Source organism: Malaya genurostris, chromosome 2 (assembly GCF_030247185.1).
Source record: "Malaya genurostris strain Urasoe2022 chromosome 2, Malgen_1.1, whole genome shotgun sequence".
Taxonomy (NCBI): Eukaryota; Metazoa; Arthropoda; class Insecta; order Diptera; family Culicidae; genus Malaya; species Malaya genurostris.
The window spans coordinates 218786113-218807755 of NC_080571.1; the positions used below are offsets into that span (position 1 = coordinate 218786113).

Here is a 21643-nt window from a genome sequence, read left to right on the forward strand (position 1 = left end):
CTCATTGCAAACGCAAGAAGAACTTGGAAAACCACTCGGAGTCACTCAGCCAGCCATTTTCCAACGTTCAAAAGCAAAACGACTAATCCGAAAGGTAGACCATTGAGTACCGTATGAGTTGAAGCCCAGGGACGACGAACGCTATTTTTTCACATACGAACAATTGATCCAACAACACAGAAGAAAAGGTTTTTGCCTTTCTCTATAGTAAGGTATTAAAATTGCCGGAAAACCCGACTATCGTACGATAGTGTTATATACCATTCGACTCGGGTCGACGAGATCGGAAAATGTCTGTGTGTGCACTTTTCGAAGATATTTTTACCGCTCAATTTTCTCAGAGATCGCTAAACCGATTTTAACAAACGTTTATAAGCTAAATCGGGCCATTGATCAAGTTCAAAAATCAAGAAACTGTGACTTTTGGTTCCGGAGATATGATTGTAAAAGTGGCGTAACCGACAAAATGCGTTGTATTTTAACGCGCTCAATTTTCTCAGAAATGGCTGAACCGACTTTAACAAACTTATGCTCGTTTGAAAGCTACTATCGGTGCATTGATCAAGTTCGAAGACCAAATGGCTGTGACTTTTGGTTCCGGAGATATAATGGTATAAGTGGTGTAACCGACAAAACTCGTTGTTTTTTTTTTTACCGCGCAAGGTACTCGGAGATGGCTGAATCGATTTTAACAAGCTTAGGATCGTTTGTAAACTACTATTGAGCCATTAATCAAGTTCAAAGATCATAGTGCTGAGACTTTTGGTTCCACTTTTTTTTACCACTCTAATATATATGAGGGTGCCAATGTTTTGGGATCACCTCTAATTTCGTAAAGTGTTAGTGCTCAAAAGTTTAAGCACATCGAAAAAAGTTCCCATGCAAAATTTGGGCAAAATTGGAAATGGGTAAGGAGTGCGGTAAAGATTTGAACGTTTTTGAGATTTCCGAAATCGAAATTTTTTTTTATGCCAAAGGTCTGCATGAAACGTCGAAATTTAGTGTTATATATATAAAAAATTTTTTTGTTGAATAAAAACAAATTTCTGGGACTTGCAATTTCCTAATTGACTTGCAAGTGAATTGATCACGGGGAAGGTCCAATTTGATGCGTTTGAGTCGAACATTGCGTGACAAACGGCTTCAATACACTGACAAGGTAATTTTGCTACATGACAATGGTCGCCCAATTGCTGCACAGCCGATAAAAATATATTTGAAGGGAGGTCCCCACACGCCATATAGTCCAGACATTGCTCCTTTCGATTGCTATTTGTTCCGATCAATGCAGCATGCCCTGGCTGACCAGCACTTCTCCAAATATGATGAAGTCATAAAATTTATCGATTCGTGGATTGCGGCCAAACGGGTCGAATTATCAAAAAGGGTTTTTGTGAGTTGGTAATTTGAAGAGAAAAAAGTTTATTGTCCCCAAATTACCACAATCTGTACGACCAGCAGGCCGAAACTTGTTTTGTCAGTTTAGACACTGCACGTCGTGTGTAATAGAAAAGTGTTTTGCAAATAGCATAACCTTTACTTTGCTTAGCGGTTCAAATTGAACTGCCGAGTTTTGCATTAAGCAGTTCAATTTGAACTGCTATGCACTGATGAGTCAAAGACGAAACGTAAACATATGTTTTCGTAAATTGTAATAAAAGTAATGACTGCCGATGTACAATACTTGGAATATAGAATTTGTAAGCATTGTTTGTCAATATAGTTTAAAATCTCAAGTAAACACGTCACAAAATTATTTCTAGCTCTAATACACTATTCTAAACATGGAAACGTAAAATACAACATACCAGTGCATGTGGAGGATCATGTCAAAAAAGTGCGTATGCATTATCTTTCTCTCAACAGTACTGACAATTATGTTCGAATAGTCAGTAAGGAAAGATTATTTCCATCGAAAAAAAAAATGTGCAAAAATTCGTTCTTCCGGCATCCTGAACTATGTGTATGAGCTTAAAGAAACCCATTCCTTCTTATGTGATTTTCGGGCAGCACACAATATAACCTTGTATATCGCTGGTCACCTGAAACAATCAGCCGGCCACATCTAAATATTTCCAGAAAAAAATTCACTACGGAAAGCCCTGCAAGTAACAGGACAAGAAGTAATCTACACTCAAACAACGGAATTAGTACCACTCCGTTTACATTCGAGAACAATAAAAAAAACTATCTCCTTTTGAATCATTAACTACAGGTCCGCTTTTATAGAGGGGCAGTGGGGGCTCGTGCCCCCGAGCTCACGGTCTTGGGGAGTCCTTGACGGGACCAACCAAGCAAAAAAAAGGTCATTCACTCAGTTTGGGGCATATACATAAGTCTTACCTCCGGACCCATTATTAGGTAAAAGCGGTGCTGATCAACTACTACCAGCAAATTTGCAAATAGCATTAATTTTACGGCTGCTTAGCGGTTCAAATTGAACGGGGTACAGAGAGATTCTCTCCATCGAAAAGAAAGTGTGGAAGAATTTATTCTCCCGTCATCTTGTACTGCGTACGAGTGTTGCGTATGCGCTTAAGGGGAAACCCATTTCTGCTTATGTTATTTTCGATCAGAACACAATGCACCCATGTAAATCGCTGGTCTCTTAGTACAATCAGCTGCTCATATCTGAATATTGCCAAAAACTTGTTCACAAAGATAGGCCTTGCTTAAGACTGGGCAAGAAAAAGTCAACATTCAAGAACAACGGAATTACTACTATTCTGCTTCCAATCGTGAACAATAAAAAACTATCCTCTAATAAGTCATCAACTAAAACCAGTTGTTAAGTAAGATAGGTCTGTTATTTGCTAACAACATCGGGAAACAATCAGATAAAAACAATAAAGACGAAAACAAAACCAAGCAATCCAACAATGAAAACCAACGCGACAGCAGTGACGACGAATCAATGGACGAAAGGACGACCGGTGAACCCAACAGCTCGACATTATCATGAGATTTCTTCTACTTCAAGAAAAAAGAACAACAACAACTACGGTATGATTATTGGAAATGTCAGAATCACCATCCATTAATCATTGTGCAATATTTAGTTTCCACGTATCAACTAACATAATACTTAATGAATCTGTCAGTTTGTGGTTGATTTATGCTATACAATTATACGCTTAGTATACAACGAGTATAAATATAATTTATAAACAAAAGTGAAGTGCTTAAAATCGAAGACACTGATTACATCTTTTCATAATGGGACAAACGACAGCGACAAAACCGAACGGACAGAATGAAACACACCGTCGAATTTCATTTCGCGTCTGCGTCTTAATTAAATTGAAGCTCTGTGACCAATTAAAAAAATTAGTTTTACGTTCGACACCGCAAACGGCGATCATTTTCTACCATCGTGTCGCGCAGTATCGACCCCGGTCTGGAAGTGACCATCCTGGCGAACTCATAAAAGAGCTAACAAATGACCCTCTGAGTTTAGAGAGCAGAAGTCTAAAAACAACAAAAAAAAAATGCCGCCTCCTCCGTCGTATGGTCTGAAGTCGTACCCAAACGAGGGTGACACCGATGATGAGCTCACACACTCACCTCACCTTAGTTGCTCCAAAAAAATAAAAACACCTGAGAATACGACGAACCGGCCCCGGGTGCGAGTTTTGTTGCCTGCTATCCTGGCCACACATTCGTCGGTTGCGTCTCTCCCACTTCCCACTGCAACGGTGATTGTGTAGTGCGCGGTCAGTGCAGGCATTCCAGCGCGGAGCACTGCGTTCGGAGCCTGACGGATGGTTTTGGGTTGTCCGATGGCGGCAAGAGGAGACATTTCCTTTCATCTTCTCGGACCGTTTGCTGGCCGACCACGGATCTATTTCCAAACAATTTTGTTTTCGAAATACTTTCGGATTTTAATTAAAATTGCGCCGAATCGTGCGCACTTTACTTATTCGCGGGCACTCTTCGTGTTGCTGCTGCTGGCCCAGCTCGCACCCACCGGCCAAAGCCAAAGCCAAAGCCAAAGCCAAAACCAGGCGAATGCCGGTGGACGGACAGCCACAGCCACAGACTCATACGCAGATGCGAGTGTGGAGTAATTAAATAATTTTCTCGGCAATCTCGCTTCGGCCCAACAAGTAAGCAAGCAAAGCAAGCACTTCATCTTCGGTGTGGAGATCCCAGCCAGCCGCGCAGGAAGAAGATCATTTGTTTAGGGTAGATTCGGAAAACATCAAATGTGCTGTGCTCGGCTGTGCTGTACATGTTCGTGTGTTCGATTGTGTGTTACTGACCAGCAGTAAACTTTTCCTCGTTGTTCGCAGAATCTGCATGGAAATAGTTCCACTCGAAATCACGGCGGAACGGCTAGAAGTGGGTCTTCATCGGAAACGGTCCAGTTAAAAAAAAACGATGGAGCGGTGGGCTGCGGGGTTGCGGTCAGTCTGACCTGCCCCTGTGATGTGGTGCACTTTTGGTCGGCGGCAACTGCTTTGAATGTCGCTGGTCGATGGCCATTCCAAAATCTTCACGTTTTCACGGAGATGACGGCCAAGGGTTCTACGGCAAATCGTAAAATAGTGTGAACTTTATTATTCACCTTAAATTATCTGGTCGTTTATTTGTTTTTATGATGAGCTCACACCACTTTGTCGCAGTTAGTTCCAACGTGCGGCAATTGGGTTCGCGAGCAGTTGAATTGACGAATAAAGCGGAATCATTTGTGGAGTAGGCGACCATTTTAAAGGTCCCATGGAATTGCTGAATGCTTTTTTTCTCCGTTATATGAATGTGTGTTTCAAGATTAAATGTTTTTATTTGCCATCATTTTTAACGTTTTAATGTGACAGTTGTTATATGAAGAATGTTTCGAGCGAATTTTAATGTAAAGTGTATTAACAAAAGAACTAACCTTCGTGGTTTTACATGAATCCCTAGGCCTGTAGGCAATAGTTGGACCCAGACATTAATTCGTTTGATGCAGATAAATAATAAATTACTTTTATCCTAGCCTATTAGCCGTTTTGGCCTTATTTCGAACTTTTCCTTACTTTACTTCGAAGACTAACTGTAAAACTGAAAAAAATGAATCCTTTTACCGTAAGGTTTTTCTGACTTGTGAATAACTTAATCAGAATGACCGCAAATAACCCTATTTATTTTTATTCTACACAACCTTCTACTGATGGGTATTTGGACTAATTATTTTGGGTGTACAAATAAATTCAAACCATTTTTTTTGGGGTCAAAAATGCATTTATTTCAACATAAAAAGAATTTAAAGATTCTTCAAAGTATCGCCCATCGCTAGGTGTTACTTTTTCCCACCTCTCAGGCAATTGTCGAATTCCAGCTCGAAAAAATGTCTCTCTTTTGAGGTCAAATTTCTACGGAAGAAGTAAATCGTAGACCTACCAGATCGTGCTGCATCCGTCGGAACAACCAGTATTCAGAAGGAGCAATGTTTTCAAATATTTTTTCAAAACTTTTGCGGCATGAGGCCGATCGTTGTCATGCAGGAGAATGACTTTATTATGTCTTTGTTTGTATTCCGGACGTTCGTCTCGTAATGCACGGCTCAAACGCATCAATTGCAGCTTATAGCAATCGCCCGTCATAGTACCGCATGGTTGTAACATCTTCGGCTTTTATGTTGCTGAGCTCTTCATTTTTTGCCTTTGAATCAACTGCTCGCATGTGAAAAATATATCCCGCAAATACTGATTAGTTAACATAAAATTGCTCATAGTTAAGGAGTGGGTTGGGTCTAACACTTTTGAAAAAAACAATAATGTTTTACTTTGTATTTTCTTGTAGTAAAACATTTCAAGAATATTCTGTGAAGCCTATCCGAACAAACCTTTGGGAGGTATGGGCCTTTATCTTTGCTTATCTCATACTTTGAAGAGGCTAGAGCTTGGCGCATAGGCCCAAGAGTTCTACATCGATTGTTTTGGAAATTTGACAAAACATTATTGAAATAATTTTTCATTTTACAACATACAAACATATGATTTTTCGAAACTGTGAAACCCTACAAGTCCTCTAGAAAAATAATTTGTTTCCTCCGATTTTATAGACTTTAAACACGTTTTTCTCGAAAGCAGATTTTGAAAGTTTTACAGATACAAAATAGAGAAACACAAATTCGAAAAAATCGTAGTTTTGACATTAAACAAGCACCAAAAATTCAGAAAATCTAAAAGATAATCAATCAAAAACGTTGGGGGTCTAGAAAAACATCTAGTATAACTATGCTGCTTTTATTTGTTGACTTTTGATTAGTCTTCGCTACGTTTTTTTACGTTTAAGGCTTATCTATTTAGTATAAATTGATTTTTAATCAGTTGCAATCAGCTTCTCTCCAGAATGCTCAGATTGATAGGTCGTTTTTGATCTGCTTCAGTATAATACATCGAAGTCTTGCTGAATATTATTACTAATGCAAAATTGGAATAACATGGCTCAAGTAGGTTTTTTACGGTTATTGAAACTATATGCAATCGATTTGTTCAAGTATTTTTTACATCAAATAAATTCTATTTCGACTTCAAAAGGTCCTTAATTAACTAATTAAAAAAAATTTAGGGAGGGAGTACCAAAATCTAACATTTTTTAAGGAGTGTATCGAAAATAAACTATCCACATACACTTGTGTTGTACGCATGTATTTGTGATGGTTTTTTAAGCTCAGATCACAGCATGCTGTGCGTTTGGCTGTCAGCTTTCGTTTGTTTACTTGTTTGTTCGGTTGAAATTCTGCGTTTTCAAAATGTCGCGTATTGAAAAGGAAGTGAAAATTAAAGTTCTGGATAAATGACTAAGTGAGAAGGGTATTACTATGCGAAAATTGGCAAAGCGGTTTGGAATTCATCATGCTAGTGTTAAAACCATCATTAATAAGTTTGTGGAACACTATTCTTTGGATGAGCTACCAGGAAGAGGCAGAAAACCCGGTTATTTCAAGTGCAGAAAGTGGTATCTCTAACGATGAAGAATAAATCAATGTCAATACGTTATTTGGCTAAAAAAAACTGCAACGAGTGTCGGAATGATCCAGCGTATCAAGAAGCGAAATCACCTGAAGACCTACAAGACGCAGAAAATCTCGAAACAAAGTGTAGAACAGAAGAAGCGAGCAGCAACAAGGGCCCGGAAATTGTATTCGCGTCTTTTGCAGTGTCCGAATGCATGCGTTTTGATGGACTGAGACTTATGCAAAGGAGGACTCAAAAACCCTTCCTGGTCCACAATACTTTACTATCGTCGTTGGAGAAGGATGTGAGCGATGCGGACAGGTCGATTCAAGTAGAGAAATTCGGTCGAAAGGTACTGGTATGGCAAGCAATATGATCCTGTGGTTTGAAGTCAACCATTTTTCCACTACCGGAACCACTCTCAATTGGCTTGTAGAAAAAGGTATAAATTTCGTTTAGAAAAATATCAATCCACCAAATTCCCCTTAGCTTCGACCCATCGAACGTTACTGGGCAATCGTGGAGAGGGTCTTCAAGAAGACTGGTAAGGCAGCTGGGAACATGCAGGAGTTTGGGCTCAAGCGTCCAAAAATGCGATGCAATACTTGTCCGGAACTTGATGAAGAGCGTTCGATCAAAAGCTCGAAAGTTCGTGAAGGAATAACTTAAATTTCATCCGGGTTTCATTATGCTCAAGTTTAACCTCGTACAATAAAGGATCAATTATTAGTTTGAATAAAATGTCGTTTTTATCATAATTTGAAAGAAAAATTTGTGGATAGTTTATTTTCGATACAGTCTTTACGTGAATACGATGTACAGTACTATGAGGTATATTTTCGAAAGTTACCATCTAACCCTTCATTCGAATTCAATTGTCTGAAAACCGAATCAGCCGTTTCTAAGAAATTTGATTTTCGGTTTGGAGTATACGATCACGTTTTCCGGAATCCGGAATACGATCACTTTGACGAAAAACAGTACATTTTTCGTATCAAGAAAATACAGTACATTTTGCATTTCATCTAACAATAGTGAATAAAATAACAAAAGCAAATTAATTGTCATAATCTCATTAGTTTATAAGGCATTTTTTTGTCCAATACATACTAAATAATGCACGAGCTAATCATCAAACATTGTTCGCACTAAACTCCGTTTTTTGGTAGATTTTTTTTCAACGCGCTCTGAACAGGAATGAATAATGAAAAGATGGGTTGGTAATGTCACAGACATATCTGGAGGCCGCGAATACGAATACAACTGACATATTTCTTTCACACCTCCGAATATCAATAATCATTTGTATAAGTTGATTGATTGTGTAAATTTTGCAGCTTTTACTGCTTCGGTTCCGGCGTTGTAACGACTAATCGGCGAAAAACATGCTCTACCACATAAATAAAGCTGAACAAATGAGTGTAATACCAACAAACAACGTTACAGTTGTTTTTGTGGATTCACATAAAAAGTGAAGAAACACGTTTCATATTTCTTTGGGAATATTTGAATGATTCTAGACCAGGATTCAAGAACTAGAACTGAATTCATAAACCAAATTCGAAATCTGGGACAGGTTCAGAATTCACTTCATCGATTTCGTTCTTGAATTATGGAGCTGAATTCATTTCCAGAATCTAGGATCTGAACTTTTGAATTAAATTCTGAATCCTAATTCAGGAATTATTCTGGTTCAAGAGTCAGTTCTAAATTTCAAGCTCGGAGTTCATATCTAACATTTCGTTCCAGATCTATAGTTTATATTCTGAATTTTGTTCCAGAAATCTGAAGTTGAAATCATAAATCAGGATTCTGGATTCAAATTCCGAACATAAAATAAGGAAGTAAATTCAATTCCAAGATCTAGTCAAGAATCCAGTTCCAGAGTCCATAAATAGGGCTCAGTTCCAGATTTATGGTTATGAATTCTGAATTTGTAATCTGAGACTAACTTCTGAAATTAAATTCTAAACCCGACAAAAAGTTCAGAATTCAGATGGATTAGAATATCTAAATTCTGAATTTAGTCCCGAATTTTCGTTTATAGAGTTCAGTTCCAGAATCCAATCCAAAATTCAGTACCCGAATCTAGATCCATATATTCATATATCCAGATATTCAAAAGCTGAATGCGATTACTGTTAAACTGTTTTTGCTACTACTAATTGAAAGTTCTCAACACGACGTCCTGTTTAACGCACAAGAACTGTTCGATTTTTGACTAGCCCAGTTAAATTTTTCTTTCGGTTCGGTATTAACCACTTCTTTTTCGACCTTTTATACTTGCCCAGTTAAACATTGGGGATGATATGTGCCTTACTGCATCAGAACCGTCTCACATTGTTGAAATTTTAATCATAAATTGTTGATCATATTTCTGATGGCAAGGAGAAAGAATTCTGTTGTTGCGTTTAGTACAGTTCGAGATATTCACGATCAAGTTCTACCCATTCTTCCACATGGCGAATTTTGAAAAGGCGCCCCTTAGTACAGTAAGACGAATTCACGTCAAATATGTGATAAAAAGGAGAGAATAAGACAAATCTGTTGGTTGTTTTCGTGTATTTTTATTCACTACGTGTTGTCACTGTTCTTTTTGACATTTTGTGTTGTGGTAAATCGAAATTCGAAGCGTTAAACATTTAAAGTTCTGAATTTATTCATTGATGTAAAGATACAGTTCATTTCAATGGGAAAATACAGTACACATTAAAATATATTACATTTGAGAAAAAAAAACAGTACGCAGAATTTGGGTACAAAATTGTAAAATACAGTAAATATGAGTGATCCTTGATTTGATCTTAAACTAGCCAGACTTGCTGAATCGAAGAATTATACTGCTAGCGGAAAATATATTGCTCGATTTTTCAGTGCCATGAAAAGAAACAACACGCTCTTGAAATTGAATTTTTTATATTAATTAGCCTCTAGTTCCGAAATCGAAAGCCGCATATCGCATATCTTCACCCGGTTCATTCCGTGTTTTGCACAGATTGAAAAGAGCGCAATTTCTTTATGTTGCAAGGAAGTTTCGTTCAATTTGACTACACATTCCCAAAAAATTATCTAATAACAAGGACTTTTCGTGCAAGACAATCCCGAACCACCTGCTGATAATCCCACCATGTAATCGCCAATAAAATTCAACTCAACACTCGCACTGTTCCAGCTGTGACTACAAAGTCGTAGGGTAAGCTGACTTTGTCGTCACAGCCCAGGTGCAGGTGAGCAAAATTTGCCGTCATTTACTGGCCTCGTCGGTTTCTGTCATCTAGTCGCGTGTACCAGTTGACAACTTTATATTTTTTTCTTTTCTATCATCCGCATGCAAACCATTCTACGATGTAGCAGCTAAATATGATGGAAGCGGGGTCATCCGCTAAGGCCATCGAGTTAATAACGACTGCGTGAGTAGCGAGTTGTGACGAGACGCGAGCGCAACTTCTCCAGCCGAAAACGTCAACCACGCGCAATTCTTTTTAACGGCACGATCGGTTTCCGATCCGATAATGGGGAGCGCTCTAAATGGAAACTGAGGAAAATGCATTTTCTGGTGAGAAACCTGACTGACACCAGTCAAAACAAACAAGGTTTAAATAAATAATGGAATCCGAATGGGCCGCCCGGATACTAAAAAAATGCTCTATTAATAGAGTCAATTAGATAGTCGTTTCGGGTATCTTAAATCTCCTTACTGGAGAGCAAAGCGACGGGATGAGAAACTGCAGCCAGGAAGAATTATGGGCCTGAACTATTAACCGCTAAATGGTTGGTTGGTTTTTTTTGTTTTTTTTTCAGGACTGAAAAGTGCGTCTTCACCGTACGGTGAGATGGAAAACACGAGAGATAACTTTTAGAATTGCCGTCATCAAATTTCAGCTGTCTGTCTTTGGTTCGAAGGTTCAACCGCAGCAGAAACGTACATTCGTCAGATTTTTGTTTTGGAGAGAACACACATGTCAAAAAATCACCGACAGTGTCTCTAGCACCGTTCTGACCGAACACATGTTAATGAGTGACATCAGCGTAAACAGAATGTCGATTTTTCTTCAGATCGATTGTTTTCCAAATTTCAAATCGACCCAAACCGAGGTGATGACCTCGGTTGCCGTGGCAACGAGGTACTGTTCTCAATCAAGGTTTGATTCACACGAATGACGGGGCAATTAGCGCTGCCAATTGGTCGCACATATTGAGAGCAGTCGCTAATTATGCCCTTTTCAAAATGGATGCTGAATATCGCCACAATCATTAGACATGCTGAAAGCACTGGGGTGACTGCAGGTGAGAAAAATCATAACCGTAGAGCCAAGCAGTGTCAGAAATCGTCATCGTCGGCCTGAGACGCTGTTTTGTGATTGGCCGGTTTGTACGGATGTAAATCGTAAATATGATTCGCACTGACCATTTTTCTCTTCTTTCGCAACTTGAATATTTGATAGGTACAGGTATGGAAAATAATGGCACGATATTTTCAATCAAATCGAAATATGTTAATCGAAAGTCGACCTTGAACAATGATTGTCGAATAAATAGTATACAAACGCAACATTAGGATATTAATGAACATCATAAGTGGACAAAAAAAAAACAATTTGGCTTACTTTCAACATTTGGGCCGGTGTTGAAAAGCTGTCCGACAGCTTATGTTGGAACCGTAGAATCGCCCTAGCATCAACCACCCGGAAGGTTACCCATAATACGGAATTGTTCATGGCAGGGTTCGCCGTTTTGCCAGCTAACCGCTGGAAATTCCCTTCATACTGCTGGAACAAGTTTAACGACCAGTGAAGGGGAATTCATGAGAGTTACGATGTCTAGTCCAGAAGTTCAACCGGTTTACATAATATGTTCCGAAATTTGGTTCGTTTCACGTCCACGATCAGCTCCACACCAATTGGATTACAGATTTTAGGTGTGATGTTTACATTTTTGGGTTGAAAATATAATTGATCACAACAGTTTCGTAAAAATAAACAACATTTATATTCAGTACAAGAAATAACATTTATATTGTTTTCATGCGCCAATCACGATGGCAGCAATTATTGCTATTAAGAGGAAGTCACTTATTTGCTCGAACAATCTACTAATCCAAAAAAATCAATATTACAATTGTTGTTTCTTACTTTGACTTATTTTCTTATAATCAGATAGTTAAAACGTTTATATATCCGATGTTGTCAATTGTCTCAGAATAAAAACAACAAAACGGAAGACCAAAAATGTCTTTTGCTGAATCAAAAACGTTTCAAGCCAATTTGCTTTGTGTCGTGATCAAACGTTATTTTTTAATGTAAATTAATTGAATTTCAGCTTTGTAAATTAAGTGTAAATATAAGCTAAATGAATTTAGCTAACAATTAACTAACTTTTTTACAGCGTTCAAATGCAAACACTGTGGTTTAGAACAATTTAGGACTAAAATCACTCGACCTTCAATTACTGTTGATGTGAAATGACAATAATATTTCGATTTTTGTTATTGAAAATGCCGAACTAAACCGCCGTGCAACCATTAGCAATATTACAATCGAGTTGTTACAATTCAAAACACTGATTTTTTTTTATTTGAACGGTCAATTTCATCAAAAGATATTTATGTTTCCAAGGATACATTACCATTTTTGACGTAGAACTACGTCTTGGTTTTCTGTACAGGGGTGCAAATTCAAAATATGAAAAAAAAAAAGTGCAAACAGTGGTTATGTCTTGAACATCTCGAAATAGTTCACCTGCTGCTTGGAAATATTTCTACGCATCGATTCGGGTAGATAACACTATATATTTTAGATAATTTTAGAAATTATCGTTGTTTCCCCTATGAGAGGTGACAATTTTGTATACGTAAGTTGGCAAGTTCGCGGTTGTCATAGGAACTCCGTTTTTCAGAGTGTATGTTTGCATTTATGAAAAGTTCTCTTACTAAACAAGAATCAGTAACGAACCGATTTGAATTAAGTGACTTCCTCTACGTTGGTCGTTAATGCCGTAGAGAAGGTTGCTGTGCACATCAGCAGCTGGACGCACGAATGGCAGTCATTTTCATCGGAATTGTGCCGATCTTTGGGATTGCAGAAAAAATAATCTTTTTCAGGGTATGCGAGATTTTCTAAGAATTATTTTCGACAGAATATTTCGCAGACACACAAACATGAAAAAACTGCTGCCTGAATACTCAAAACAAAAAACTGTGATTTTGACAATAGTTGTGAAGTTTTACGTCAACTTTTTTCTGCGTCAGCTCTCACATACTTGAAGAAATTTCCAGGGAATTTAATTTGCTTTCATACACGGAAAAACTCGCAGTCTAAAACCAACTAAAATATCGGTTATTTTTCTGAATTCGATTTTCTAAAGTTTGGTACAATTTATCGATTGTCGTTTTTGATAAATTGTCAGTATGCATTTTTAATTCAGATAGCTTAGTAGGCGCGTATACAGGGGGTGTTTTAGGGGTTCTACAGCTGAAGGAACAGCTAAAATATCTTATAAACCTGATTTTTTTTCGATTCATGGATTGACTTTGTAATCGCGTTTAAAGATGACGCAGTAGAGATGTCTTGAGTAAAAACCCAGTTTTAATGATGATTTTTTTCCAATTTCTAAGAAGTCTTCGATTTAGCTCCGGTCTCTTCTATATTATGAAAACACCTCCCAATTTTTTTGGTATGCGCCTGTAGCTTAGCAATGACTTACACACCAATCGATCACACGCTATAAACATACAACGAAATGATACAGTTAGGTGTCATTGCTGCAACTGAACAATTACATAGACATTAATTAATGTGGTTGTTAATGAAGCGTAATCTTAATTGTGAAGTAATAGCAATAGGAAATAATTCCGCTTTTTTGTTTAAAATGTTTTATTGTTTGAACAATGTCATTTTGCCTAAGCAGCTGCTTATAAACCTAACACTAAGCTCATTGGTTACCCACAAAATGTTCACAGTACCTTTAGCAGCATTAAATTCACTTGCAAAATGGCTCACAGCAAAAGCATTTCTAATTTTATTTTCAGTATGTTGTTGATAGAGATAATGTTATTGTTGCACTTTCAATAAAATAAAAATATTATCCCTCTCCTTCACTCTCACTCTTTTCTCCTTTAATTCTGGTTCTAGTTTCCTTGCCATTTTAAATTTTCAACGTATTGTACAAAGATGAAGATTTTTATTTTATGTTTTTCTGTTTCCATTCATAGCCAACTGGCAACGATCAAAAACATTGTTTTCTGTACCAAGTTGGTTATGAGAAAATCAACAGATATAATAGTTAAATCAATAATTTATGCCCGGCGAACGACCGCAACGAGGTTAAAGCCGGGTGTAAATAAAATAAAAAATAAAAAATATATTTTTAGTTGAAACAATCAGGGCAAGATAAAACAATTGCAATTTTGTGATCTGGGGGATCTCCGTGTATATATTTTCAAATTGTTTTTAGATTTTACGATTGAGTATACTTCAAGCGTGAGGAAAATTTACAGAATTATAAACCTGCGCTTGATTTGAGTTTAGTCAATTTAGTTTTGTAATTTGTATTGAAAGTAGTGGTAGTTCCGTGTGCAAAACGAAATGGGTGCGTTTAAGGAATTTTTAAAAGATTGTGAAAATTGTTTGAAATTGAGACACTACGTCCTTTATGCAAAACAAATTCAGTGTGATTGTTCTCGTTTAACAAAGAAAATCCCTGAATTTAGTCTGAAAAATCTCCTAATATAAGCACATTTTTAGAATAGCATACACTGATAAAAATTTGCACAATCGATTCATATGTAAACACCACTTCAATCCAATATGCTTTTTCATTTCAATACATAACCAAAGCGATTCCATGTGCAAATTCGCTAAGATGCGAGATTGGAATATTTTTTACTTAGCTTTGATGTGTTTTTCTTTTGGATGTGATGTGTTTTGCTATTGAATCGAACTACATGTGTTGAACACTTTATTTTCTAGTGGGAATGAGTACAGTACAAATGTAGGTGCAAAACACTTGAATCGGTCAACTCTTTTTTAGTTGAAATCTATGTGGAAAACAATGTGAGGTTCACATGAAATGCATATAGGGGTGGAAATAAGAAAAAAATTTTGATTCACAGTGAATAAAAATAGTCAGTATTATCTTATCATATCACATATATATTGTAAATATTATAATAAATTTTGAAACGAATGATTTTTGATAGGATAAATTTTGGTTTTACTAAGAATTTGAAAATGTCTTCATCGTAATCATTATCACTGTCTGATTCGGAATCAACATTTCAACAAATTTAGGCTCGTTTTAATGCTACTCTCTGTTCATTAACCAGGTTTGAAGTTCAAATGGCTAGTGTGAGCTAGAAGTAACGTACACATCAAAACTGACTACCGCTCAATTTTCTCGAATATGGATTATCCGATATCAATAATTTTAGGCTCGTTAGGTGAGCTTATTTCATCGGTCGCATCGAAATTCCATGCTTCGTGACGTATTTGGAATTTATTTTGTAATACCGTCGTGGTGGAGTACATCTACTAATAAAGGGTGATTTTTTAAGAGCTTGAGAACTTTTTTAAACAATAAAACGCATAAAATTTGCAAAATCTCATCGGTTCTTTATTTTAAACGTTAGATTGGTACATGACATTTACTTTTTGAAGATAATTTCATTTAAATGTTGACCGCGGCTGCGTCTTAGGTGGTCCATTCGGAAAGTCCAATTTTGGGCAACTTTTTCGAGCATTTCGGCCGGAATAGCCCGAATTTCTTCGGAAATGTTGTCTTCCAAAGCTGGAATAGTTACTGGCTTATTTCTGTAGACTTTAGACTTGACGTAGCCCCACAAAAAATAGTCTAAAGGCGTCAAATCGCATGATCTTGGTGGCCAACTTACCGGTCCATTTCTTGAGATGAATTGTTCTCCGAAGTTTTCCCTCAAAATGGCCATAGAATCGCGAGCTGTGTGGCATGTAGCGCCATCTTGTTGAAACCACATGTCAACCAAGTTCAGTTCTTCCATTTTTGGCAACAAAAAGTTTGTTAGCATCGAACGATAGCGATCGCCATTCACTGTAACGTTGCGTCCAACAGCATCTTTGAAAAAATACGGTCCAATGATTCCACCAGCGTACAAACCACACCAAACAGTGCATTTTTCGGGATGCATGGGCAGTTCTTGAACGGCTTCTGGTTGCTCTTCACTCCAAATGCGGCAATTTTGCTTATTTACGTAGCCATTCAACCAGAAATGAGCCTCATCGCTGAACAAAATTTGTCGATAAAAAAGCGGATTTTCCGAATGGACCACCTAAGACGCAGCCGCGGTCAACATTTAAATGAAATTATCTTCAAAAAGTAAATGTCATGTACCAATCTAACGTTTAAAATAAAGAACCGATGAGATTTTGCAAATTTTATGCGTTTTATTGTTTAAAAAAGTTCTCAAGCTCTTAAAAAATCACCCTGTATTAACATACATACTGCGATGAACAATAAATATAATGATAAGAAAAGCAATCACAAAGTAACAGGAGCGCAGGAATTTGCTACGCCAATTCAAACACTGATCTTATAGGAATCGGTTATAATAGTAGCTCAAAATCACTACCGATTTTGTGTGACGGAAGATCAGTATTGATTTTGATCGCTGTCTTTTAAAGATCACTGATCAACTGATCTTAAAAAGATTAGTTGTACATTCATTTCTGCCGCGGTACATGACTGCGCGAACGAGTTTTTGTGAGAGCAGCTAAAACTCTTCGCCTTCGCATGGTTGGCTTCTGAGAATGACAGCAAATTTGTCTCAGCGCAATAAAAAGAGTAACAAATTGGTCACAATTTATGTTTTGTTACCCAATTTTTCAATTCACGGTGTTCGGTTTTTTGATTCACAATCGGAAATCTTGATTCACATTTTCGTGCGCAAAATGGGCTTATTTCCACCTCTGATATAAACGTAGCATGATTTCCACTAAATATCAACAGTTTTTACACTCATTTTATGTGTTCTACAAGCAGTTATAGATCAAATGCTTTGTATATGATGCTAGCGTGCAAATTATTTTCAGTGTAATTTAGATTTGAAAATCATCTCAGTAGTCGTGCCAGCACATTAATTCACAGATTACTTAGCCTACTATAAACGGATTCTGATTGAAATCGGTTTCAATATCTTCGTTTGGGCCGTAAGAACGAAATCTAAAGCTTGGTGAGTTGCCAACGGAATAAGAATCGCACATATTTTCAGATTTTCCGCTTCCGGAACTTCTGGAACCGGCCTTTGGAAACCAGAGTGACCAAGAGAACTTTACTCAATCACCAATAATCAAAACCTACGGATCGAAGCGATTTGGCAGGCAGCTCCTCTCCCCCTACAAAAAGGGTGACAACGAGATCCAATACAAAAAAAAATATCTAAAATCTCAGCTAAATCGGCCACGTAAAGCTTGCACGCAAATAGGCCTGAATAAAATATCTTTTAAATAAAAAAAATATAGAGAAGGCAAAAACATTTGTTGAATCAAACTAAAAATGTTGTCGCAATGTTAACAAAAAATCGTTCGCCCAGAATTTATTTTTCGGCACGTAGAAACTTTGCGTCTGTTTAGCGGTTTTTATTGAACTGTTGAGTGGCATAACACTTCACCATAAACTGTTATACACTGACAGGTCGAAGATGAATCATAAAGTTAATACATATTTTCATCAATTTATTTTCTGTGTGTAAAATATCATAACAGAATTTTAATCTGTATCTTCTGTTGATACTTACTAGAATTATTGTTATCTTAACTACGAACGAGACTCAACTTATTTCAGATTTTCTAATGCAAACCACTTTTTTATTATACACTCGTAATTCTTTTCTGATCAAGGTAGCTTTTACGTTATGAAAATCAACTGACCCTTTCATGAGTTCTAGATCATGGTTATCGATAAATTAAATTTCAAAACGTATCCTGGATTGTTCCCATTCGAAATTGGGTGTTGTTGTTGATGGTAACCTGTTGTGTGAGATAACGCTTATAGTTTAAGTTTTAGTTTCAGTTTCGAGTTCAGAGCGTCAGAACCGGTCAAATGAGGAAAATAGTTTTTATCTGTTTTTGCACCAGAATCGGGTCGTGAAAAGTTTTAGAATATTGAAACGAAACTTCGAAATTTCAAATTACATTGGAAACTGACATCACTGGAAACCATCGCGGTGTGGTGTATTGCACAATTTTAGATGCAAAACTAACATTTCTACTGCTCTTCATATAGGAACCTATATGATTGTTGTTCTGAGACAATTCCGAATGAGAATGTGTTTAGGTGCTGCCTTCTTTTCATTCAGGGGTTGGTCTAATTTTAACCTTAGGCCACATAACCGATTTTAATTTGTTTGCGTTTGGCATAAACTTTACGTTGCCCTATCAGGAGAAAATACACAATGCATGCTTTTTTATGACCTTGTCTCCGACTAGTAAAAGAATGATGCTTATGATGTTGAGTTTAGGAGCTCAAATAGTCAAACAGAATATTTAAAATTGTCAACTGCATGAGCAGAGTGATATTTAATTGAAGTATTTCCAATATCAAAGCAATAGCACAGCAACATTGAAATGTAGAATACAGTGTCTAAACTTAAAATATATTTGAATCATTTTTGCGGGAACACGATTGACGGTTTTGAAGAAGATATTTATTTTATTGGTGCATACCGAATGAAAGACACAATAAAATAAAACGATGTTTAACAATTTTACTAAGTTTGTACATTTTATAATCCAAAATCTTAGTCAATATTACAAAAAAAATCGAGTTTGTTTTTCATTTCCACTAAATTTCTTGCATTTCACTCAATTCACTAAAAGTTATAAAAAGTTTTTAACAATTCATTGATACGTCGGTCCTAGATAAATTATTTTATCTCTGAATTTCCGGAAAATAGAATTGTACCTTATTGAAGCATTATTTTGCTCTTTCAATAATAAAATAATGCCTAAATAAGCAATGATAGTAAACTGATCTATTACTATGATATTAGTTTGCTATCACTTTTTATTCAGGCTGCTTAACGTTTTTTTGTTGAACTGCTAGGTTGCATAACAGTTTAGCATAAACTGTTATGCATTGATGGGTTCAAGACGAAACCTTAACAAATCAAATTCTTTCATTATAGAATTCATTTGATCTCTTTCTTCTTTATCTTCTTCCTTCTGGTTGGCGTTACCTCACTTGAGATGACATCAGTTGATGGCACAGAAACTTAGTTTGCATTGCCAGTTAATTTCTGTTCATAGTCCAATGCACTTTCTTTTCATTGGGTTACTAGAAAGAACGGATGAAAATTCTTTCCTCGTTACGAAATACTCGAATTTTCACTGCATAAACTCAAGTATTTATTTCAACAAAACAAATAAAAACTAACACAGAGTGGCATTGAGTTATTCACTGATGTATCACAAAGTAACGAAAATTCACACTGACTGATTGTGAATGTCAACCAAGAGAGTCATCACTCGTTCTACAGTCGATGATCGAAAGCTATAGGAAACTAATCAGCTTCAAAATTGACGCTACGTCATTCAACTCTCGGTTAACTAATTCATCACACCGTCGGTTGCGACGACGACGACGACGACCATTGCATTGCAGTTTTGCATTTAATCCCTCCTGCCTTGTTCCGATCTGTCTCATTCCCATTAACCTTGATGCACTTACTTGGTAGTATATTTGGCGTATGGCACGTTCCACCCCCGTTGTCCAGCGGGTCCAGGTGATGGTTCATCACCAGCGACGGCTGCACCAGTCCTCCGCGATGGTTCTGCAGGGGATTCAATTGGTGCGCCAAGGGGCCACCGATCTCTGCCATTACCATATAGGACGATTTTTGGGTGGTTTATATCGCCCGAACAGGTGATGATGACGATGATGTGGAATGGTCACAACGAATTTCGGCACACACAGACACGCACGTACGATCGCAAAGTACCGCACGATCGGTTGGATTTGCACAATCTACCAGCCAATAATATACACAGAAACTGGACTTCACTTCCGGCACCGGGTGCACGTTAATCCTGCTTTATATCTTTTTCTTCGTCTTGCCTCCGTTGGCTTCCGAGAGGCGAGTGCAAGGTCAGTCAAAAGGAAATTTACGATCACACGATCCACGGATTGGTTTAAGGCACACGCACTTGTTGATTGGAGCGTTGAAGATTACAAACGATAACTCTACTGCGGATGGATTATTTATTTTAGTACCAACATTATTGGTGAGCAATTTGTTGAACAAGCAAAGCTGGATTACATCCGCCTTTTCTGCCGAGGCTCGGTTCGCTTCCACCGGTTTGATTTACGATGGCTGCGCTCGTAGGTCACTGAATTTTTAATTGCTATCCGTATAATTCATGTATTGATATTCATTTCGCTTGCCGGAGAAGATCTATAAACACAGATTTCTTTTGAGCTCTTTTTTTCTGGACTGCCTTTTTCTGTTATCTCGGGTTCTCCCAACCGAATCTCACTGCCCGCTCATAAATAATAAATAGGAGTGGCATTGGCCGAATTAGGCTCGTATTCGAATCGGTATGATTGCTCAGGAAAAATCCCGAAACCGTAGGCGAAAAGTAAATTGAAACGGTTCGAATGGCGATGATTTTCCGCGGGTTCTCGGTGTGATCCCCAGCTAGGAAGCCACGTGTTCTTGGCACGGAAAGGATCAGCCTTCGCTAGCTGAAGATCGAGCTATACGTATCGAAGGTACTACGACACACGAAATCCAATCTAAACAGTACACAACATACCCCGCGAGTGGTCGGCACTGAACTAAATCAACTCCGACGGCATGAGGTGTCAGAATTTTCAGTTTTTACGCAAACTGGTACCAATACTAACAGCCAAACAGGGTGGTGGTGTGTGTTGATAGTCAAAAGAAAAGCAAAAAGCCGCTGAGTAAAGTATGAAAATTTCACTCATACCTTTTCTACCACACCAGCACACCAGCGCCAGCGCTACGCCTAGGAACCAGAAGGGCACCAACACACTGAAGTCGAAACAAACTGCCGAAAGTGCGAGCAGAAAGAGAGCAAAAGAAGTTAGGCAGGGCCTCGCCTTCCGTCGCATCGATCGCGTTGGATTGGTTGCTAAGGTGCTAAGACCGACTATGTTGCCGCGACTGGGGTAGACTGTGTGTTTATGCTTTTATTATGGTAGGGGGTGGTGGCTCAGTTAAATTTGTGTGACTGTTACTCTCGGGCACTTACACATTCGCAGGTCCCGTAGGTGTGTGGAACAAAATGGTTGGCGATGGAGGCGCGTTGTGCAATGTGTGTCTGTACAGATTCGGGTGTTGGTAGATTTTTATTGTCTTCTTTGCGGATCAGTTCACTCAATCAGGACCTGGAGGAGAGAAGATTAACTTCTTCATCCCGCTCGCTAGTCAAGGCGCGACAGGCGATGCGTTTTTGAAGCGAGTTGTGCCACCATCATGTCGTCGACAACCGGTTACAGGTGAAGAGTGCGCAGCGTTATGTATATAACGAGGGTTGGCTCGCTGACGGAAGAACGGCACAACTTTACCATACCGGAGTTCATGGTGAATTCGTTCAATTCAGGGCAGCTGCAGAAACACCGAGAGCGCGAGGACAATTCAAACGAAATTGTTGTCATTTCGTATCGATTTTGTACGGTTTGATAAATTTATACAATTAATCATAGTCAGA

The 21643-nt window shown here is 37.8% G+C and overlaps 1 protein-coding gene across 2 annotated transcripts in view; it reads right to left on the bottom strand.

The window, feature by feature from the left end:
• Positions 1–20734, bottom strand: part of LOC131427626 (insulin gene enhancer protein ISL-2B) — a 135022-nt gene extending 114288 nt beyond the window's left edge. For both annotated transcript variants that reach the window (XM_058590998.1, XM_058590997.1), the window contains exon 1: positions 19641–20734. In XM_058590998.1, the coding sequence (XP_058446981.1) occupies positions 19641–19797 (157 nt within the window). In that variant the 5' untranslated portion in view covers positions 19798–20734. The remainder of the gene's footprint in view (positions 1–19640) is intronic.
• Positions 20735–21643: the final 909 nt, after the last annotated feature.